Source organism: Bubalus kerabau, chromosome 4 (genome assembly GCF_029407905.1).
Source record: "Bubalus kerabau isolate K-KA32 ecotype Philippines breed swamp buffalo chromosome 4, PCC_UOA_SB_1v2, whole genome shotgun sequence".
Taxonomy (NCBI): Eukaryota; Metazoa; Chordata; class Mammalia; order Artiodactyla; family Bovidae; genus Bubalus; species Bubalus kerabau.
In genome coordinates, this window is record NC_073627.1 from 35,913,611 (window position 1) to 35,935,000 (window position 21,390).

General features: G+C 48.0%; 1 protein-coding gene across 1 annotated transcript in view; it reads left to right on the top strand.

The window, feature by feature from the left end:
• The first annotated feature begins 16,431 nt into the window (after positions 1-16,431).
• Positions 16,432-21,390, top strand: part of PIK3R6 (phosphoinositide-3-kinase regulatory subunit 6) — a 43,116-nt gene continuing 38,157 nt past the window's right edge. The window contains exons 1-2 of the mRNA XM_055579637.1: positions 16,432-16,461; positions 19,729-19,786. Coding sequence (XP_055435612.1) covers positions 16,432-16,461; positions 19,729-19,786 — 88 coding nt within the window. The remainder of the gene's footprint in view (positions 16,462-19,728; positions 19,787-21,390) is intronic.

Consider the following 21,390-nt stretch of genomic DNA (forward strand, 5'->3'; position numbering starts at 1 on the left):
GGGTAATGTAATTTTTATAATGGAAAACATTACTTAATTAGACTGGCAACCAATTATCTTTTTACTGTCTCCCTAGTTGCAAATTTTCCAGAATACCATATAGTTGGGACCCTATGGTATCACCGACTCAATGGGCATGAGTTTGAGCAAACTCCAGGAGATACTGAAGGACAGGGAAGCCTGGCATGCTTCAGTCCTAGGGTCGAAAAGTCAGACACGACTTAGCAACTGAACAACCTCTAGTACATAGCTTTTTCATATTGGTTCCTTTCACTTAGCAATATGCACTGAAGATTCCTCCATGTCTTCATAGCTCATTTGTTTTTGTTGCTGAATGGTATTTCAATTTATTGCGGTGTTAGGGTTTATTTATACATTCATCTAATAAAGAACATCTTGGTTGATGCCCATTTGGGGCATTTATGAATAAAGCTGCCATAAACCTACGGTGCTGGTTTTTGTTCAGACATACACACGTTTTCCACTCCTTTGGATAAATACCAAGGAACATAGTTGCTTGATCATATGGTACAAATACGGTATAGTTAGGCTTATCTGTTTTCTCGTTCTCACCAGCAATGCATGAGAGTTCCTGTACCCGCACACCCTTATAGCATTTGGTTGTTGGTGCTTTGAGTTTTATCCATTCTAATGGGTGTGTAGTGATACCTCCTTGGTTGTTTTCTTTAGCAGTTCCATAAAGACTGATGTTGAGCATCTTTTCATGGGTTTATTTGCCATATGTCTATTTTCTTTTTTTTAATGTTTAAAATAGGCTTTGTTTTTAGAGCAGTTTTAAGATCAAAGCAAAATTAAGCAGACGATACGGAAAGTTCCCACATTCCCCACCTCCTTCCACTATCAACAAGTACATTTGTTACAACTGATGAACCTACATGGATCCATTATTATTGCTCAAAGTCTTTTGTTTACATTAGGGCTCACTGTTGGCATTGTATAATATATTCTATGGATTTGGAAAAATATATCCACCATTATAATATCACACAAAGTAGTCTCACTGCCCTGAAAAGCTCTGTGTTCCCCTGTTCACCCATTCTTCCCCTACCCCCTGCCAACCACTGATCTTTTTACCATCTCCATCGTTTTTCCTTTTCCAGAATGTTATGTAGTTGGAATTGTGTAGTATGTGGCTTTTTTTACATTAGCTTTGTCTCTTTTCTTTGCTGAGATATCTGTTCAGATCTTTTGCCCTTGTTTTAATTGGGTTGTTTGTTTTCTTATTGTTGAATGCTAAAAAGAGTTTTTGGAGCACAAATTTTGGATACCAGTCCTTTATCAGATATGTGTTTTGCAAATATTTTCTTCCAATCTGTGGCTCATGTTTTCATTCTCTTAACACTGCCTTTTGCAGAGCAGATGATCTTAATTTTAATGAAGTCCAATTTATCCATTTGTTCTGCTCTGGCAGCTTGGAACTTCCTTTGGGGCCCAGAACACTGTGGTGTCAGACCTCTTCCTGTGGTCTCAGACCTCTTCCTGTGGTCCCTGACATCCAAGTCATGCCTCTTCCAGAGGGATGGCTCTCCCACAACCCCTGGGGCAGGGAACGCTTAGCACCCCTCAGTCTGCTCAAAGGAAAGGCACCAGAGAGATTTCCAGATCCTAAAGCTTCTCCCACGCAGGAGACACACGTGGACATGTACTGCTTGGCACCTCCCCTGGGACTTCAGATTTCCCTTCCCCCAACTGCCACACCCATCACACCCTCTAGCACTGGGATGTCAGCCGCTGCCCTGGGAGTGGGGCTCCTGGGTTTTCTTGGGGAAGAAACTACTCTTTTTGTCCTTCTATTTGTTCCCCCAGCCCTACCAGTACAATCAGGGTAAAGGAAGCCAGCTCTCCTGGGAAAGAGTGCTCTCCCTGGGGCAAAGACAGGCAGGTAGCAAGTTGTCCCCATCTGCAGCAGGCACACCTGTGTCCTGGTCAGATCCCAACCCCAGCATCTCAGTCTGCTTGGGCTCCTATAACAAAATACCATAGAGTGAGTGATTTAAACAACAGACATTTACTTCTCAAAAGACGTGTGTTCGATCCCTCAGTCAGCAAGATTCCCTGGAGAAGGGGATGGCAACCCATTCCAGTATTCTTGCTGGACAGTTCCGTGGACAGAGGAGCCTGGTGGACTGTAGTCCATGGGGTCGCCAAGAGTTGGACACGACTGAGCTTTTCTTTTGTGCTGTGCTGTGCTGTGCTAAGTCACTTAAGTCTTGTCTGACTCTTTGCAACCCCCTGAACTGTAGCCCACCAGGCTCCTCTGTCCGTGGGATCCTTTAGGCAAGAATACTGGAGTGGATTGCCATGCCCTCCTCCAGGGGATCTTCCCAACCCAGGGATCGAACCTGCGTCTCATGTCTGCTGCATTAGCAGGTGGATTCTTTACCACTAGCGCCACCTGGGAAACCCTACCTTTCTTTTACTTCTCATAATTCTGGGGGCTGGGAGGTCCAGGGTCAGGGTGCTGACAGATCTAGTGTCCAGTGAGAGCTCTCTTCTTGGGTTGCAGATTGCTGTCTCTCACTGCATCTTCACAAGGTAGAGGAAGCACTGGTGTCTCATCTTCTTAGGACGCTAATCCCATCATGGCAGCTCCACCCTCATGACCTCATCTAAACCTACTCGCCTCCCAAAGGTTGGGAGGTGCATTGGGGTTCAACATATGAGTCTGGGGACGACACAAGACATTCAGTCCACACTACTCGGCCATTCTGAACGTGTGGTCCCTGGAGGGTCAGCTGTGGTTACAGCAGCCACACAAGTGTGCCCCTTTCTGCACAGGCTGAGGGGGAAGAAACAGGGACCATTCGGGGAATCTCAGACATTTAGAGCTGGAAGGTGGAGCCTTGGAGTCACTACAGCCTGACCAGGGCATCTCCCCTGAACATCAAGGTAGTAAAAACTGAGATATTAGCAAATGCTGTGCGTGGGCCCAGCATGATCCACGTACTTTATGTGTTTACATAAACACCAGCCCTCCAACTTCACCACTGTTAACACCCAGGATGCCTGGACTCCTTAATCAGTAGAGCTTGATGAGAGGCCAGATGAGGAATCTAGGTAGGTCTTTACTGGGACTCTGCTGCAGCACAAGGGATTGAAAACAAGCAGCAGGTGTCCTGGCTTGCTCCCTGAGGTGGGGTGAGCTGGCCCCTCAAATAGGGTGAGGGTGGGTTGGGCCGGAGGGGCAGCTTGGGCGGTCTGCCCACCCCTGGGTGGTGCTGTGTGCAGCAGTCTTGCTCATGCACTGGACCTGCTTTTGCTCCTGGAAGCTCAGAAGTGGCAATTGGGTTTTGACCTTTTTGTATCTTGTTTATAAGTGGCCCCAACTGCTGCAGTTAATATGCCTGCAGTTAATTTAGTCCCTTATAGTTTTTCTGTATTCTGTTGCTCCAAGATATTTGTCCAGGTGTAAGCACTGCAGCAAAGGGTCCCAGGTCCCAGCCTGTCTCACCATGAGGTAGGTACTATTGTGCCCCATTTTACAGATGAGGAAACTGAGGCAGAGAAACTAAGGAACTTGTCCAAGGTCACAGAGACTGTGAAAAGGGGAAGCCAGGGCTCAGCGCCGCCCCAGAGCCCCTGCCCTTACTGCTACTCCCTCAACCCACTCAGGTGAGCTGTAGGGAAACTAAGGCCCAGAAAAGTAAAGTTCCCACGAATCTGAGAGGGATGGCCTCATCATAAGGGAATTCCAGAGGAGTCCAGCCACCCTCTTCTCTCCCTGGGGACCGGCTGGGAGTGGGGTGCGGTGCAGAAGTGGAAGTGGGGGTGGAGGTGGACAGGAAATGGTTGGCAAGGCTCCAGGCAAGTCCAGGGCGGCCACTACTGGGGTGGGAGCGGGGGGAGGGGGCAGAATCAGGAAGGAAGCCCTTGGTGAATGAATGTCGCTCCATCCCCCAAAGCTGGTACTGGCCCAAGGGGATCCCCTGGGACCTCTGGAGAGAGGAAGTGGGGGACAGCAAAGCAGCCTTACCACCCACCCCAAGGAAGGGGCCTCTCATCTGAGGGGCCAGAGGCCCTCTCTGAGCAAAACTGTAACCGCAGGGCTCTAAGGCCAGAACCAGGACTGCCCGGGGAAGAAGCCAGAGAGGGCTGGCGAGGGCTATGCAAACACACTCTCCAATCGCTGGGTCACAGATGAAAACTGAGACCCAGAGAGGAGGGGTCGACAAGCAGAAGCAGCTAGGACCAGAGCGTGTGGGCCAGGATGCGCTGTGTACTTGCGTGTGCCTGCCCGTGTGTGCATGTGTGCATGTATACGGGCCAGGCGCCTCGCACAGGTAATAGAGGACTGGACTCAGCTTTCTCCCTGGTGTCCTCGTCCATTCTCTGCCTTCTCAGTGCGAATTTTACACAGACAAGCACCTCCTCCGCACCCTGGGAAGCTTGCAGACCTGTCCTGGAGGACCTGCCTAATAGGAAGATAAAGGGGGTTGGGGGTGCCACGAAAGACAGGCGACCTGAGAACAGGCAGAGTAAGGGGATCCCAGGCCCTGCCCCCCAGGGAAGCCCCAAGTTCTGTCTGCCCTTGACCCAATCTCAGAGGAACATGAGGGTCCCCAGGAGTTTGGAAGGGGAACAGGTGTGAAGGGAGGCCTGGCAAAATTTTCCTCACCAACTTGAAAGATGGCTTGTACAAGAGAGAATGGACTGGGTTTCTATCTTTCCCATCTCTCTCTCTCTTTTTTTAATAGCCAAACGTAGATTTTTATTATTATTATAATTTATTTATTTTTGCCTGTGCTGGGTCTTTGTTGCTACGCCGGCTTTTCCCTGGTTGCAGAGAACAGGAATTAATCTCTAGTTGCGGTGCGCAGGCTGCACATCGCGGTGGTGCCTCTTGTTGCGGAGCATGGGCTCTGGGGCTCATGGCCTCAGTAGTTGTGGCTCCCAGGCTCCAGAGCACAGGCTCAATAGCTGCTCCAAGGCATGTGGGATCCTCCCAGACCAGGGACCGAACCGGGTCTCCTACATTGGTGTGTGTGAGTGCTGTTGTTTCACTCAGGTCCGGCTCTGCAACCCCATGGATTGTAACCTGCCAGGCCCCTCTGTCCTTGGGATTCTCCAGGCAAAAATACTGGGATGGGTTGCCATACCCTCCTCCAGGGGATCTTCCCCACCCAGGGATGGAACCCGCATCTCCTCTTACGTGTCTTCTGCATTGGCAGGCAGATTCTTTACCGCGAGCCACCAGGGAAGCCCTGTATCTTTCCGGTCTTGATCCATTTAAATGTGTTACTAGTCCAGAAAATATGGACATTTAAGAAAAGAATGTGGTTGGTCCTTAGATACTAATAATAATTTCTAAGAAACAAAGCAAGCCGAAAAACAATTTGTATAAATCACTCCAAGCTATGGAAAGCGGTGATCACTGAATGAAGAGGGAAAAGAAGCTGGGAAGGAGGAAGAGAAGGCTCACTTTTTAATTCTATAATGTATATGTATATATACAATATATAGTTTATATATTAAATATAAATAATACATTTATATTATATATTTAATATAAAATTGTATATATTTAATTTTATATATAATATAAATATATATGTATACTGCAGTATAATGTTTGTTTTTACAATGAAAACATATTTGTGAATTGTTTGAGCAATTTTTAAACACTAAAATTTTTTAAAAAGTTAATGGTGTTTAAAATAAAAATTCCGGGATTTCTCCTGAAGTCCAGTGTTTAAGACTCTGTACTTCCAATGCCAAGGGTGTGGGCTTAATCTCTGATGAGAGAACTAAGATCCCACATGATGCCTGGCCAAAAATAAATAAAATAAAATTCCTTCTCCTCCCACATAAGAATGCCTGAAAGGGTAAGTGACTAGATTTAAAAAAAAAAAAAGACAAAAGCTTATCTGCTTCCTTCAGTTGTCACCCCATTAGCCCTAAGTCTGGGTTCTCACACACCCCACAAAACAACACTGCTGGAAGTGAAGTCTGGAAAGTTCCCGATACGTGTACTGTTCCTCCTTTTCCACACCCACACCAGACAGTTCAAGTTACTAACAGATGCCTCTGATGCTGCTGGTCCAGGAATCACGCCTGTGAAACCCTGGTTTAGAGCCTGACGTTCTGCTGCCCCTGCTTCCCTGGGCCACCGGTGTGAGTGCCAGAGGGAATTCACTAGAAGCAGAGATGCCCACCAGGAGAGCAGCCTTGCCAGTGCCTCAGTCTCCCTTGAGTAGAGTCGAGAGCAAGGAGCACAGGCCAGGCTTCAGGCTGGCTCAGCCTGTGGGTCCTCTCTGTGGGCCCACAGTGAACTCCCTGGACTAGATGTTTCCTGGTTCAAGTCCCATCACTTCCCAGTTACGTGAGCCTGTTTTAAAAATGTTTTGTTTTCCACAATAACATCTCTTTATTTTATTTATTTACTTTGACCACACTGTGCAGCATGTAGGATCTTAGCTCCCTGTTGCCTGACCAGGGATTGAGCCAGTGTCCCCTGCACTGGGAGCATGAAGTCTTAACCACCGGACCACCAGGGAAATCCCTGCATGAGCCTTTAAAGTGAAGTTTGCCGTAATTGTCCTAACTCATAAAGTGATTGCATATTTCTATAACAGCTATCTTCTGGTTTATTACTTCTCTCAGCTTTCTAAGAATAGGTCCTACCAACCAGAGAACCATTTGATTTTTGGGTTGTTGTTAATGAGTTCGGGGTATAAAAACTGGGAGACAAGGATTAGAATGGAGTTGAGGTGCTCTGAAGGCACCTCAAGAGGACTTTGAGATGTTTGTGAAAAACTCTGGGTGGAAGGAGCCAGGAGTTAGTGGGTTGGGGTCACCTGGGGAGAAAAGAGGACAAAAAGAACTCTACTGGCTCCATAGCATGGCCTGGAAGAAGGTATCTGGAAAAAGAAATATCCACCAAAAAAAAATTTTTTTTAAGTTTGGATGTTTTTTTTTTTTTCTTGTTTGTTTTTAATTTGACTGTGCCAAGTCTTAGTTGTGGCATATGGGAGCTAGCTCCCTGACCAGGGATCAAACCTGGGCCCCCTGCACAGGGAGCATGGAGTCTCAGCCACTGGACCACCAGGGAAGTCTCTCATGGAAGATTTTTTGATAGCTTGTTAAGAGATGATTAATATCGACTTCTTTTCCATCCTCCCAAGGTAATCTTCAGGAAAATCTACATTACCTTTTAGGATTTTCTGTGAGTGAATTCCTTAGAAAATTCAATGAGGTGATGGGTTCTGCATCGGCTACTGAATGATCCCAGAAACAGTTCCCACAGAAGGTGGGGCTGGAGGAACACACAGATGGCCCTGGGTTTCCTGTCCCCAAAGCAAATGTTAACAATTCTTACTGGACTCCCATACCATGGTGTTCCAGAGTGTCCTCATCCCAGCACTCATCTACCTGCCACCATAGTTACAAGAGGATTTTAATTTGTTTAAAAATTAAAAGTTTCATTTGCTTTGTAATAGACAGGAAAATAGGTCAGTAGGGGCTTGGAAAGAGGAATAAGCATGGAACAGAAGTGGTGGATTCTCTGCTGGAAAGCTAAGTAACTTGGCAGCCCCAAGTGAGTTAGTGAGCAGACTTCCACACACCCAGGAATGTGGAGGGATACAGGAGCCTGGGCGAAGCCATCATGGCTGTGGCTGGAGGAGCCACAGACAGTGAGCCTCGGCTTCTGTATCTTGGGCACCCACCATCCAGAGCATCTTTGCTGCCCTTAGTTCACCAATGATCCGGAAGCCAGAGCAGTAAATGCAGGGAACCCTAGCTCTCTGGATTCTGATGCTGATGGATCATGTGGTCTGTGCATGGGTTAGAAAAGAATTTCCAGACATGAGGCAGAAGGAGAGGAGAATAGAGTTTATTAGAACGGGAGATGCTGTCAAAACAGCGGGATGGCTCCTTTCGCAGGCCAGTAGCCAATTTTATAGCCACAAGAGGAAGAAAATTCCTACTGAAAGGGTGGTGTTAGGTGAGGATGCTATGCGCATGCCTGAGTGCCAACTCTTTGTGACTCCATGGACTGTAGCCCGCCAGGCTCCTCTGTCCATGGGATTGTCCAGGCAAGAATACTGGAGTGGGTTGCCATTTCCTCCTGCAGGGGATCTTCCTGACCCAGGGACAGAACTCACGTCTCCACGTCTTGTCTCCTGCATTGCAGGTGGATTCTTTACCACTAAGCCACCAGATTGGTCAGGATGCTATAGGGTAGATATTTTACCTGTGAAGTCAGGGAATTGGCCAGTTTAGATCAGGAAGCTTGTGGCAGCAGTTGCTCCGAGGCTTGGTTAATTACAGAGATTTTGTCCTGTGACCTTGGTATAAGGCTCCACAGTCTTGCTGGGGGCTGTTCCTGGGAGACTGGTGCAGACGGGGAAGTTGGCAACAGACGGCCTGAAAAGCCCAGGTTAAACAAACCCTAGAGCAACAGGGAGCCACTAGGATCAACCAGGGAGGCAGTGCCACCTGCCTTGCTGATGGTACATATGGTGAGCTGGGGGCACCTAGGGGTCTCAGTCCTTCATCCTTGCACCTCCTTTTCACTCTGGCTGGCCCTCGGCTGCATGCCCTCATAAGGTTGCAAGGGACATCCCTCTTGGTCCAGTGGTTAAGAATCCGACTTCCACTGCAGGGGGCACAGGTTCCATCTTTGGTTGCGCAGTTAAGATTTCCACATGCCACACGGCGTGGCCAAAATAAATAAATGACAATAAATTCAAAATGAGGGCGCCTCAACTCATCCTTGCAGGGGACAGATCCGGGGCTGTCCACGGTCACCAAGCAGCCGCTTTGGTGGCCACCACACCCAGGGTAGTTGCAGAGACAGCAGCCCATGATAAGAGGAGTGGAGCAGCCACAGGAGGCTGACATCAACTTGTGATTTCCGATCAGTTAGGCCAGAGCTGATAATGAGAAGGTGCTGCCGCGATGGCCACACTGCCAGTTGCTGAGTGCCGAACCTGCGAGGGCTCCGTTCTTGGCCCTTTGTCTTGTCCTGAACTTTTTCACTTCACCCATTTATTCCCTCCTTCATTCCTTCATCCATTTGTTTTATTTACTGAGCCCAACTATCTCTCCACATTCTCTTATCTTGTGATGGAGAGAATAATGAGTAAGACCTAGCTGCTTCTTCCTCAGAACTTATTGGGGGAGGGCTGAGGGATAAGGCAGACATGTGAATACTAAGAATACACAGATGCTTGATAAAACTGGGAGTCCACTCACATGAGTGGGACAGAAAAGAGGAAGCTATAAGGGACTTCCCTGGTGGTCCAGTGGCTTAGACTTTTTGCTCTCAATGCAGGGAGCCCAGGTTTCATCCCTGGTCAGTGAACTAGATTCGGCAGCCAAATAAATAAAAAATTTTTAAAAAAGAAATAACTATCAAAGGGAAGCTGAGCTATAGAGCAGATGGTTTAAATTTCTGGTCTTTTTTTTTTTTTTTTCAAATGGCCTCTTCTCCAAAATGAAAAGATGGAACCAACCCACTCAGCCCTTTCAGAGAAAGGTCAATGACTTCTCCTTTGGTTGCAAAGGAGAAACCCAAGTAACAGAAACCGAATGCAAACAGTCTTAACGGAAAAGGAAGGGGCCATTTATCAGATCACATAGTTGAACAACTAAGATCTAGGCCTCAGGGTTTCAAGCACAGCTGAATCCAGGCGTTCATGGGGTCAGCAATCTGCCTCTCTCCAGAGCCATTTAGCCATTAGGCCAAATCTGATGACAGCACAGAGGCTCTGAGTTTTTTTTCAAAGGTCTAGAAATGTGTTGGAGAGGCCCCTAAATATTGCTTGGCTTCCAAATGTGAGAAGAAGAAAGAATACGACAAACTAGCGAGCGCATCGCCTTGGAGGCAATCTGCTCCCCAGCACTGCTCTCTCCTAATCACCACAGTCAGCAGATAATTCTTCCTGCTCTGCATCCATGTCCTCTCTGCAGGCTTGGACACCGTTGACTGTCATGTCCTTGACACTGTCCTCGCTCCCGCTTCCATCGCACTCCACTTCTCCTCCTACCTCTCTGACCTGTTTTTCCCACTTCTGTTCTGAAGGAAGGATGGTTAGGAGTGAGGCAGGAGAAGGGTTGGGAAGATAATCCCACTGCCCACATGAAGGCCTGGAGGTGGGAGATGGCCTGGATCTTTAAGGAACTACAGTCATTCAGGACTTCTGGGAGATGTCAGAGCAAGAGGATAAAGCCTGAGGTTGGGCATCAAGGAAGGACCAGATCATCCAGATCAGATCAGTCGCTCAGTCGTGTCTGACTCTTTGCGACCCCATTAATCGCAGCATGCCAGGCCTCCCTGTCCATCACCAACTCCCGGAGTTCACTGAGACTCATGTCCATCGAGTCAGTGATGCCATCCAAGGACCAGATCATTCCTTGCAAATCAAGTGAAGGAATTTCGCTGTTCTCTTGAAAGTAATAGGGTGCTATCGGGGGTTGTAACAAAGATTAACAGGATCAGATTCATGTTTCACTCTAAGAAAGAGAGCTTCAGCTGTGAGGTGGAGGCAGGTAGACAGCAAGGTGTCGTAATAATTTAGGAGAAAGACGATAATGACCTCATGACTGCCATGGGGGTGGGAAAAATGGGGACAATTCATGAGACAGTGATAAGACTTGGTGCCATTGAGGTACAACAGGTAAGGGAGAAGGAGGTGTAAAAAGTGACATCCAGGTTTCTGGTTCTGAGATGAGCAGCAAGGAAGTGGGTTTCAAGGGTGAAATGATGAACTGGGTTTGTACCAGCTGAGCTGGAGAAGCTTGGGGGCATTTAGCCAGCAATGTCTGGGGTGGGAGGTGCTTGGTGTGTCTGGAGCTCCAGAAAGAATCCTCAGCTCCCTGCATCCAGCCAGCACCAGAGGGGGCCCCCGGGAGGTACCACCTCCCACCTGATCAGAATAAAGAATGTCAGTGGAACTTCCCTGGGAGTCCAGTGGTTAAGACTCCACACTTCCGCTGCAGGAGGTGCGGGTTCGATCCGTGGTCGGGGAACTAAGATACTGCATGCCTTGAAGCACGGCCAAAAAAAAAAGGTCCAGTGGCTGTGGCTGACCACAGACACTTCTCTAGAAAGAGACCTCACAGCAGGATGTGCTCTGGGAGGAGCTTCTAGGGCCATGAGGAAGGGGAAGGAAGGGGAGGGGACAGAGCCAGGCCTTTGTGACACTGGGCTTTTCTCTGCAGGGCTAGAGGCTGCAGAGACACCCATTGTCCTGGACTGGTGGCCTCCCTGGGCAAGACTGTGGGCCACTGAATTGCTGCTGAGTCAAGGTAGGTGCTGGCTGGGGGCAGAGTCTCCAGGGAGGGATCTGGGAGGAGCAGATGGAGGGTCCCGGAGGAGGGATGTTGGAAGGGGAGCCCACGAGGGGCCAAGACATCCCCAGCCCTTATGAACACACGCCCAGCATTTCTGAGACAGGTCACCCAGGTATGGTGGCTACTAGGACCGCTCTGCCGGGTTAAGATTACTCAACCCATTTTCACAAGAAGAAAGGATGCAGGACCCTGTGAGAAGACCTCTCCTTTCTTCTCCAGATCCTGTAAATGTCCATAATGAAGGACTAGTTATTCCTCCCTGGTGCTGCAGAGCACATTCATTAGCCTGTTGGATTCCTACAGGCGATTGGAGGAAGGCTGGATATGTGTTAATACTGCCCATTTATAGATCAGGAGACAGAGGCTTAGAGGGATGGAGCATCTTGCCAAAGATTGTAGAGTGGGGAAGCAAGATGCAGGACTCTGAGAGAATCTTCTGGGCCCCCATCTGCATCCCTCCTGGGACATCATCTGTCCCTGTCTGTCCCAGGTCTTGGCTACCCTCTGCACACACATACACACACACACACACACACACACACACACACACACACACACGGAGAGGCCCAGCTGGTGTGGGGTTGAGACCCAACTGTGCATGACCAACACAGACAGTAATAGGTACCGGGGCCCCTGGCAGAGTGAAGTGTGGGCTCAAGTGGAGAGAGCCCCCCAGGGCTGGGGTCAGGGAAGGTTCTGCTCAAAATGTCAACTGGGCCTTGAGGCAGACAGAGGGTTGGTGTGAAGAGATGAGACTGCGGGCATCTCGGTGAGGGGGAGAAACTGCAAACACAGAGGAGGAAGGTGGTGTGATGGCAGGAAAGAACAGCTAGCGGTTCGGTTTGGCTGCTAATGCATGCGTTTGTGGAGGACCAACCAGCAGGGGCCTGTCCTGTTTATTTATCTGTAAATAAGTGGCTTTTGAATATCATCATTTTGAGTCCTCACAGAAACCCTATGAGTCAGGTGCTATTATTAAGTCTCATTTAAAGATAGAGAAACTGAGGCACAACGGCTCTAAGCAACACATTGCCATAGCAACAAAGAGATTTGGTACCCAGCAGTCTAGCGCCCAATGCTACCTGCCCCAACACTCTGTGGCTCCCCTCTGTTACCTCCTCGGCTCCCAGGGTGGGCATGAGTGCCAGGCTGGCTGGTGGCCACCTGGTCCTCAGGCCTTCCTGGTCTGCATCCAGGCCCATCACCTTCCTCCTAGGCTCCCTGCCCCCAGGAACAATGCTCTCCTGCCTCCTAGACTAGCTCTCTCACATCCAGGTGTTTCCTTCACAGTCAGGGGCAGACACAACAAAGGAAACAGGCCTGCCCAGTCCTCGGGGGGGACAGCTGGGAAATAAAGCCCTCGGGAATCTGGAAAGCCCAGTGGGGCCTCGTGGGATGAGGGTTGACGGGGTCCCCTCGGAACCCCAAGCTCTGCCTTTCCACCCCCGCTAATCCCATGCTTTAAATCAAAGAACTGGGTGTGTCGCCTGGCAAGTCTGTGTCTATGGAGAGAAAAAATCCCAGGCCTGGAGATGGCATCTGCCAGATACCCTGGGGGCGGGAGGGAGCGTGGGTGGGAGGAGAGGGAAGTGGCTCCACGGTGGATGGTCCCCTCTCTGTGCTAGAACAGCACGCAGAGGACAGGAGGGGGCAGAAGTGCGTTCCTGGGAAGTTCCATGCCTTTCTTCCCAGGGGGTGGCATAGGTGGGCTGGGTGGTGGCTTTTCCTGGCTGAATAGTCTGGCCCAGGAGCCAGCAGTGGGGATGGGAGGCCAGGGTAAGCAGGGCATCAGCTGTAAACTTCATGGCGAAACAGTGACCCATAGCCTGGCCACCTCAGACCCTTTCAGTCCTGCTGTCTGCAGCCCTTCCTCTGGCCAAGAAGTCTTTGCCACAATCTCCTGCACAGAATGAATGAGCAACAGCTGCTGCCGATAGGGTCCCATCCGCTTCTTGCTGTGTGTCATGGAGCCATCTCTGGTTCTGTGGCTGGTCCTGTGGCCTGTGTAACCCTCCGGGGCAGTGCATTTGCACCCTCCCTGAGGACTGTTCGTTGCTAATGTTCTGTGTTTAAGGAGGAATGTCCTCTGAATCCCGATTCATTCAGCCACCCATTCATTCTTTTTCTCTGGTCCCATCCCTCTGACAAGAGCTGTAAGGATCTAAGATTTACCTTACTGATAACTAACAAGTTGAGGCGTCCCAGGTGGCTCAACGGTAAAGAATACACCTGCCAATGCAGGAAAAACGGGTTCGATTCCTGGGTCAGGAAGATCCCCTGGAGAAGGAAATGGCAACCCACTCCAGTATTCTTGCTGGGGAAATCCCATGGACAGAGAAGCTTGGTGGTCTACAGTCCAAGGGGCTGTAAAGAGTTGGACACGACTTAGTGACTAGACAACAACAACCACGATCAAGTTAGTCTCCACAGTTTTATGGTCGCTGGCAGAAAACACAAGACTCCAGAGTCGCACATCTTTATCACTCGCAGTGAAACAAGCAGCATGAGCTTGTCCTGCCCTCAAATCCCGTGGGAGAGTGAAGAGGCAGCCCCAAGAGGTTGCTGTGCATCACCGCTGAGGAGCCTGGAGCTTAGGAAACCCCCAGTGTTCACGGGGTTGGGTGGGGGGCCTAGGCTGCCAGCAAACCTGCCACCTCTGCCCTGGAAGGAAACATTGTCTCTATTCCACTGGTGGCAAAGAAATCTGTTCTTGGCCCTGGGGAGGGCAGGCTCTCTGTTCCAAGGTTGTCTGTGATACAGATTTTGAAGAAATGATCTGGAACAAATGCTCATAAGGTGGGCACAAACCCATGGAGGATTGCCTGCCAGGGTTCTCCTACTGACTGCACCCCGGCTGCATTGTCCCCTGAAATGCCTCCAGCACCCCCTCCTCAGTGCTTGGCTGGCCATTCCCTTTGTTTTCTGCAGACTTTGCCCGGATTGCTCCCTTTCTCCTGCAGGCTTCTACTCAGAGGTCACCTCCTTGGGGAGACCTTTTCATACTGCACCCCAGTCGCTGGAACCTCATGATCCCATTCTCAGCCATATTTCTTTAGCACCTCTCAGCTGTATAATTAATACACAACTTAATTATGGCATTTTTGTCTGCACCTCCCCCCCCACATACACACATAGGGCTTCTCTTGTAGATCAGTTGGTAAAGAATCCTCCTGCAGTGCAGGAAACCCGGGTTCGAATCCTCGGTCAGGCAGATCCCCTAGAGAAGGAGATGGCAGCCCACTCCAGTATTCTTGCCTGGAGAATCCCATAGACAAGCAGCCTGGTAGGTTCCCAATCCATGGAGTCGCAAGAGGCATGGGGACATGACTTAGCAACTAAACCACCCCCGCCCCCAACAACAAACCCATAGGTAGTACAAGTTTTATGCGAGCAGGTGTTTGTCTACTTTTAACTTACTACCACATCTCCAGGACCTGGAGTAGTGTCTGACACTTAGGAGAGGCTCAAAAAATACTCATTGTGTGAATGAATGAATCCATCCACTTATCTGATCTTCAGAGGAAGACCTGGTTCTCCTCACTTGAATCTGTAGGACAGATAACACTCTGTCATATAGAGCAAGTGAGATGAGGAGCAAGTAGCTCAGGCTGGGAGTTGGGGTGGTGGGTGAGAGGCCACGGCTGGGTGAGAGGCCATGGTGCTGTGACCTTGGGGATGCTCCCAGGTTGTTGGAATTTACCCCCTAGCCACTTCCCATGCTCTTGGTACCCGCTGCTGGGAATCTTCCAGATTGGTGGCCAAGGCTGGTGTGTTTCTATCCCATGGTGTCATATTCTTGCTGTGATTGGGAGAACGGGGAGAGAGGAGGGGCTTGCGAGCTGAGCTCGGATGTACCATTTGCTTGGTCAGCGATGCATAAAAAGAGCCACAGTCCAAGACGGAGCCCAAGGCCAGTCCCTCCCACAGAGGGTGAGCACAGTGTCCTTACCACTCCATCCGGGTCCCCCTTCCCACGGAAAGGCTGTCTCTTTACCAGGATTCTGAGCATCAGCCTCATCTCTGTGACCTGTGCCGTCTGTCATGCCAACCGTGCCAAACAGACTGGCTTCTACTCCCTAACCTAAGAATGGTTTGGAGACAGGGACCCTGTGTTGTCTTCACATGAGTGCCTGACAGTCACGATATAGTGAGTCAGGGGCTACGGAGGAGTAGGGAGGTGTACCATAAACGTTTATCGAATGACTCACATGGCACCTCTGGGCAACTCCAACGCCCAGCTCACGTCAGGCACGTCTGTAATGAACTCTTCTCTCTTAGAACTGGAGCCTGGGTGGAAGTGGAGAGTCCCCAGCTTACGATGGTTGGACTTAAGGTTTTTCGACCTTACAGTGGTGGGAAGGCAAGGTGCACTGAGTCGAAACCGTGCTTCAATTTTTTATCTTTTCCTGAGCCAGCAGCGTATGGGGTTTGATCCCCTCTCGTGCTGCTGGCAGGGCAGTTCCTAGCCAGCCGCACGATCACAGGGCTCAACAACTAGTACACTCACAACCAGTCCTCATCCAGACAAGCATTCTGTTTCTCACTTTCATTACAGTGTTCAGTCCATTACACGAGATCGTCAGTACCTCACTAGCAGATAGGCTTTGTGTTAGATGGTTTTGCCCAACTGTAGGCTCATGGAAGAGTTCTGCGCGTGTTTAAGGTGGGCGGGGCCAAGCTGTGATGTCCTGTAAGGGTAGATGTGTTCAATGCATTTCAACATAAGATATTTTCAACCTACGATGGGTTTGTGTGTGTTAGTTGCTCAGTCGTGTCTGACCCTTTGCAACCCCATGGACTGAAGCTCCCCAGGCTCCTCTGTCCATGGGATTTTTCAGGCGAGAATACTGGAGTGGGGTGCCTTTCCCTTCTCCAGGAGATTGTCCTGGCCTAGGAATTGAAACTGGGTCTCCTGCATGGCAGGCAGAGTCTTTAACATCTGTGCCACCAGGGACGCTCCAACGATGAGCTTATCGGGATGTAACCCTATTGCAGGGGAACTAGAGAGTAGGCTCTGCTCATTGCAACTACAGAAAAGCCCGTGCACAGCAACAAAGACCCACCACAGCCAAAAAATAAACAGACATATAGATGCATAATTTAAAAAGATGAAGCATGGAGAAAGGTGATGGGGATAAGAAAAAGGTGAGGTAATCATTCTTCACTAGTACAGCTGAGCTATAGGCGCCTTCATGGGATGCACGCTCAGAAATGATGAAATTAACACAGGTCACTTATTATTTATTAATCACTCACTGATAGCGGCCTTTGGTCTCTGTGAAATAAATGTGTTCTCATGCTTGTGCAGTCAGTGTGCCAATTGTGGACTGAGAATGTGACGAGTAGGGTCACACCGCAGTCAGTAAGAAGTCACGGACAGGTAGACCCTCAGCTCCTAAGGGTAAGAAACCGTGTCTCATTTATTTATCTCTAAACACTAGGGCCTGGTACAATTTCCGCCATGTGGTCAGTGTTCCATAGGTGCACTTTGGTTTACTCAGTGATCTCAGCCCCTAGAATTACTGCCAGGAGCTAGGGAGGAGCATCCTTGGGCCTCGGAGCAGCCCAAATAGATGTTCTAAGCCCACTGCTGAAACAGCATTCACACCAGAGAAAAGAAGCCTTTCAGTGTGGGATGGAGGCTTCCTTTAGCTGCCAACAGCCCCTGAAATCTTCACCGTGTTACAGCCTAGTGCATGCAATCAGCTCCCATGACATTCATCCAGAACACCTCAGAGGCATGTTCAGGTGCCTAAAAGGGCAAGCTTTATTTCCTGAGAAGTTCACATCACCCTGAACTGAAGCAAATGCAATGTTGATGCGTTCCAAGAAATGACCTGGGTTCTGCATATTTCCTGTCTGATGCAGACTTGACCCCGAGGGCTCTGCCCGACACGGGTGTGGTCAGCAGCCCAAAGGACAGGAAACAGATTACGCAGGTCCCCTCAGAGGAACAAGGGGGTGGCACAGAGAATCCCCAGGTCCCACACAAATATATGTGGACACCAGATAAATGTTTGATGAGTAAGCGAGTGAATGAAGAATGAATAAGCAGGCTTTCTGACAGTGACTGTTGAAGCTTCTTAGAATTTTACTTTCAAGAAAAAAAATCAGCCCAGGGCTTCTCTGGTGGTACAGTGGATAAGAATCCACCTGCCAGTGCAGGGGACACAGGTTCGATCCCTGGTCCGGGAAGATTCCACACGCCACAGGGCAGCTAAGCCCGTGAACCACAACTACTGAGCCCATGTGCTACAGCTACTGAAGCCCGCGAGCCCTAGAGCTCATGCTACACAAGAGAGGCCGCTTCAGTGAGAAGCCCGAGCACCACAACCAAGAGCAGTTACTGCTTGCCGCAACTAGAGAAGCCTGAGCGTCCGCAAAGATGCACATAACCAAATAAATACATAAATGTTAAAAACCAACCCAGATCATCCACAGCTTTACAAGTAGAGCTGATTTACAATGTCGTGTAAGTTTCAGGTGTACAGCATAGCAATTCAGTTTATGTGTGTGTGTGTGTGTGTGTGTATATATATATATATATATGAATAAATATATAGGGCTTCCCTGGTGGCTCAGATGGTCAAGAATCTGCCTGCCATGCAGGAGAACTGGATTCAATCCCTGGGTCCCGAAAAGATCCCCTGGGGAAGAGAATGGCTACCCACTCTAGTATTCTTGCCTAGAGAATCCAATGGACAGAGGAAGCTGGTGGGCTACAGTCCATGGGGTCGCAAAGAGTCAGACATGACTAAGCGACTAACACTTTCACTTTCAAGAATAAATATATGCATATATTCATTTATTCTTTTTCAGATTCTTTTCCCTTATATGTTATTATATAGTTATAATAATATATTATAGTACATATACATTACACTGCATATATATAGTATAATAATAAAATATAATATTGAATTTAGTTCCCTGTGCTATACAGCAGGTCTTTGTTGGTTATCTTTTTTTCAAGTTTGTTTCTATTTATTTTTTATTGTACTGGGCTTCATTGCTGCATGAGGGTTTTCTCTAGTTGTGGCTACTCTTCACTGTGGTGTATGGCCTTCTCAATGCAGTTGCTTCTCTTGTTGTGGCACATGGGCTTAGTTGCCCCATGGCATGTGGATTCTTCCCAGACCAGGAATCAAACCCATGTCCCCTGCATTGGCAGGCAGATTCCCAACTACTAGACCACCAGGGAAGCCCCCCAATTTCCATTCTTTCCAGCTGAATATGACAGAACAAATTTTTCAGGTCCTCCCCAATAGTTGATGTTACTCTTTTTTTCTAATCTCTGCCAATGGTTTGTCACATTTTTGCATTCATTTTGATGATTATCATTCAATTCAGTTCAGTCGCTAAGTCATGTCTGACTCTTTGCAACCCCATGGACTGCAGCACACCAGGCTTCCCTTCACCAACTCCCAGAGCTTACTCAAACTCATGTCCATAGAGTCGATGATGCCATCAAACCATCTCATCCTCTGTTGTCCCCTTCTCCTCCTGCTTTCAATCTTTCCCAGAATCAAGGTCTTTTCTAAGGAGTCAATTCTTCGCATCAGGTGGCCAAAGTATTGGAATTTCAGCTTCAGCGTCAGTCCTTCCAATGAATATTCAGGATTGACTTCCTTTAGGATGGACTGGTTAGATCTCCTTGCAGTCCAAGGGACTCAAGAGTCTTCTCCAACACCACAGTTCAAAAGCATCAGTTCTTCAGTGCTCAGCTTTTTTTATAGTCCAACTCTCACATCCATGATTATCATTAGACTAAAATTATTCAAGGAGATCCAACCAGTCCATTCTGAAGGAGATCAGCCGTGGGATTTCTTTGGAAGGAATGATGCTAAAGCTGAAACTCCACTCTTTGGCCACCTCATGCGAAGAGTTGACTCATTGGAAAGTCTCTGATGCTGGGAGGGATTGGGGGCAGGAGGAGAAGGGGACGACAGAGGATGAGATGGCTGGATGGCATCACTGACTCGATGGACGTGAGTCTGAGTGAACTCCGGGAGTTGGTGACGGACAGGGAGGCCTGGCGTGCTGCGATTCATGGGGTCGCAAAGAGTCGGACACGACTGAGCAACTGAACTGAACTGAACTAACTCAACTAAAAATTATTCATAGTACGTTATAATTTCAATACTTTGAATTCAACTGTTTGATATTTATTTTATAATTTTACATCTGTATTTATAAGTGAGCCAGATCTATTTTTTTTCTGTTGTGGTAAAATTATACATATCATGAAATTTACCCATTTTAACTACCTTAAAGTGTACAATTCCATGACATTAAGTACATTTACAATATTGTACAATCATGACTACTATCCATTTTCAGAAGCTTTTCATCATCCCAAATAGAAACTCTGTGCCCATTAAACAGTAAATCCCCATTCCTGCCTCCCCCCAGCCCCCGGTCACCTCCATTATATTTCGTCTTTGTGAATTTGCCTATTTAGATGCATCATGTAAGTGAAATCATATAATATTTGTCCTTGTGTGTCTGACTTATTTCATTTAGCATGATGTTCCATGCTACATTGCAGCATGTATCAGAATTTCATTCTTTTTTAAGGCTGCATAATTTTCTGCATACACCACCTTTTGTGTGAACACTTGGGAGTCTTTACACCTTTTGGCAATGTTTAAACAATGGTGCTATGAACATTGGTGTACAAATATCTGTTAGTCCCTATTTGCAATTCTTTTGGGTGTTTACCCAGGAGTGGAATTCCTGGTAAACCATACAGTGAATCTCTGTTTAACTTTCTGAGGAATCGCCTTACTGTTTTCCATGGCAGGTGCTCAGTTTTACATTCCAGCCAGCCGTGAACCCAAGTTCTCATTTCTCTACACCCTTGCCAACACTTGTTATTTTCTGTTGTATTTATTTTTTAAAATAGCTATCCCAGTGGATGCAAAGTGTTTCCTCTATTTTTGTAAACTATCCTCATTAGATTTTCATATCAAGGATAGGTTGTCTTCTTCAGAGAATCTCTTCTTCTTTCTCTATGCTTTGGAACAGTTTTTTGCTTTGCTCTGCATGTTTGAGATGACTTATCAGAGGAGCCATCTGAGCCAGATACCACTTTTTAAGAGCTAGTTCTTTGAGGGCTTTCTCTGTTTCCTCACTGGTTACCAATATAAGCAGTTTCTCCGAGTCTTCTAGAACCTTTTGAGTTATTTTTATTTTCCGAGAAAACTGTGTGATATCGAGGATTCAGAGCTTTTTTTTTTCTTTTTTTTTTCAGGGCTTTCTTTGTATAATCAATGTCTTATGTGATGTTCATCATTCCTAATACTGTCTCTTTTTTCTCTCTTGATTAGCTGTCCTGTGTGTGTAGTTTTTTTTTTTTTTTTTCTTCTTCTAAGAACAAGCTCTTGGATCCTTTCAGAGTTCCTCTGCTTCTCACTTGGGGAGTGTATTGCTCTGGGAAGCTAACTCTGGGAGTCCCTCCCTCTGGGATCCCAGTGGGGCAGCTTGTGGTCATGATGGAGGACTTGAGCTCTCGAGCCAGATGGTCTGAGTTCAAGTGCTTATTCTTTGACTTACTAACTATCTGACCTTGAATCGATATTTAACCTCTGTGCTTCAATTCCCCCATTTGTAGAATGGGGAGAAAAGAGTACCTACCTGACTTATTGGAAAAGACCCTGATACTGGGAAAGATTGAGGGCAGGAGAAGGGGGCGACAGAGGATGAGGATGGTTGGATGGCATCACCGACTTGATGGACATGAGTTTGAGCAAACTGTAGGAGATAGTGAAGGACAGGGAAGCCTTGGGTGCCATGGTCCATCAGGTTGCAAAGAGTTGGACACAACTTGGCAACTGAACAGCAACAGCATCAGGTTAATATTGAAGAGTGGATAGTTTGGACTTCCCTGGAGGCTTAGTGGTTAAGACTGTGCACTTCCACTGCTGGGGTGGGTGGGTGGGGCATGGGTTTGATCCCTGGTCAGGGAACTAAGGTCTCACAGGCCAAACAGTGTGACCAAAAACAAACAAAACACTGAGAGTGAAGAGTTGACAGTTTTTAAGTTTTTAGAGGCGTACCTAGCACGTAGCAAGC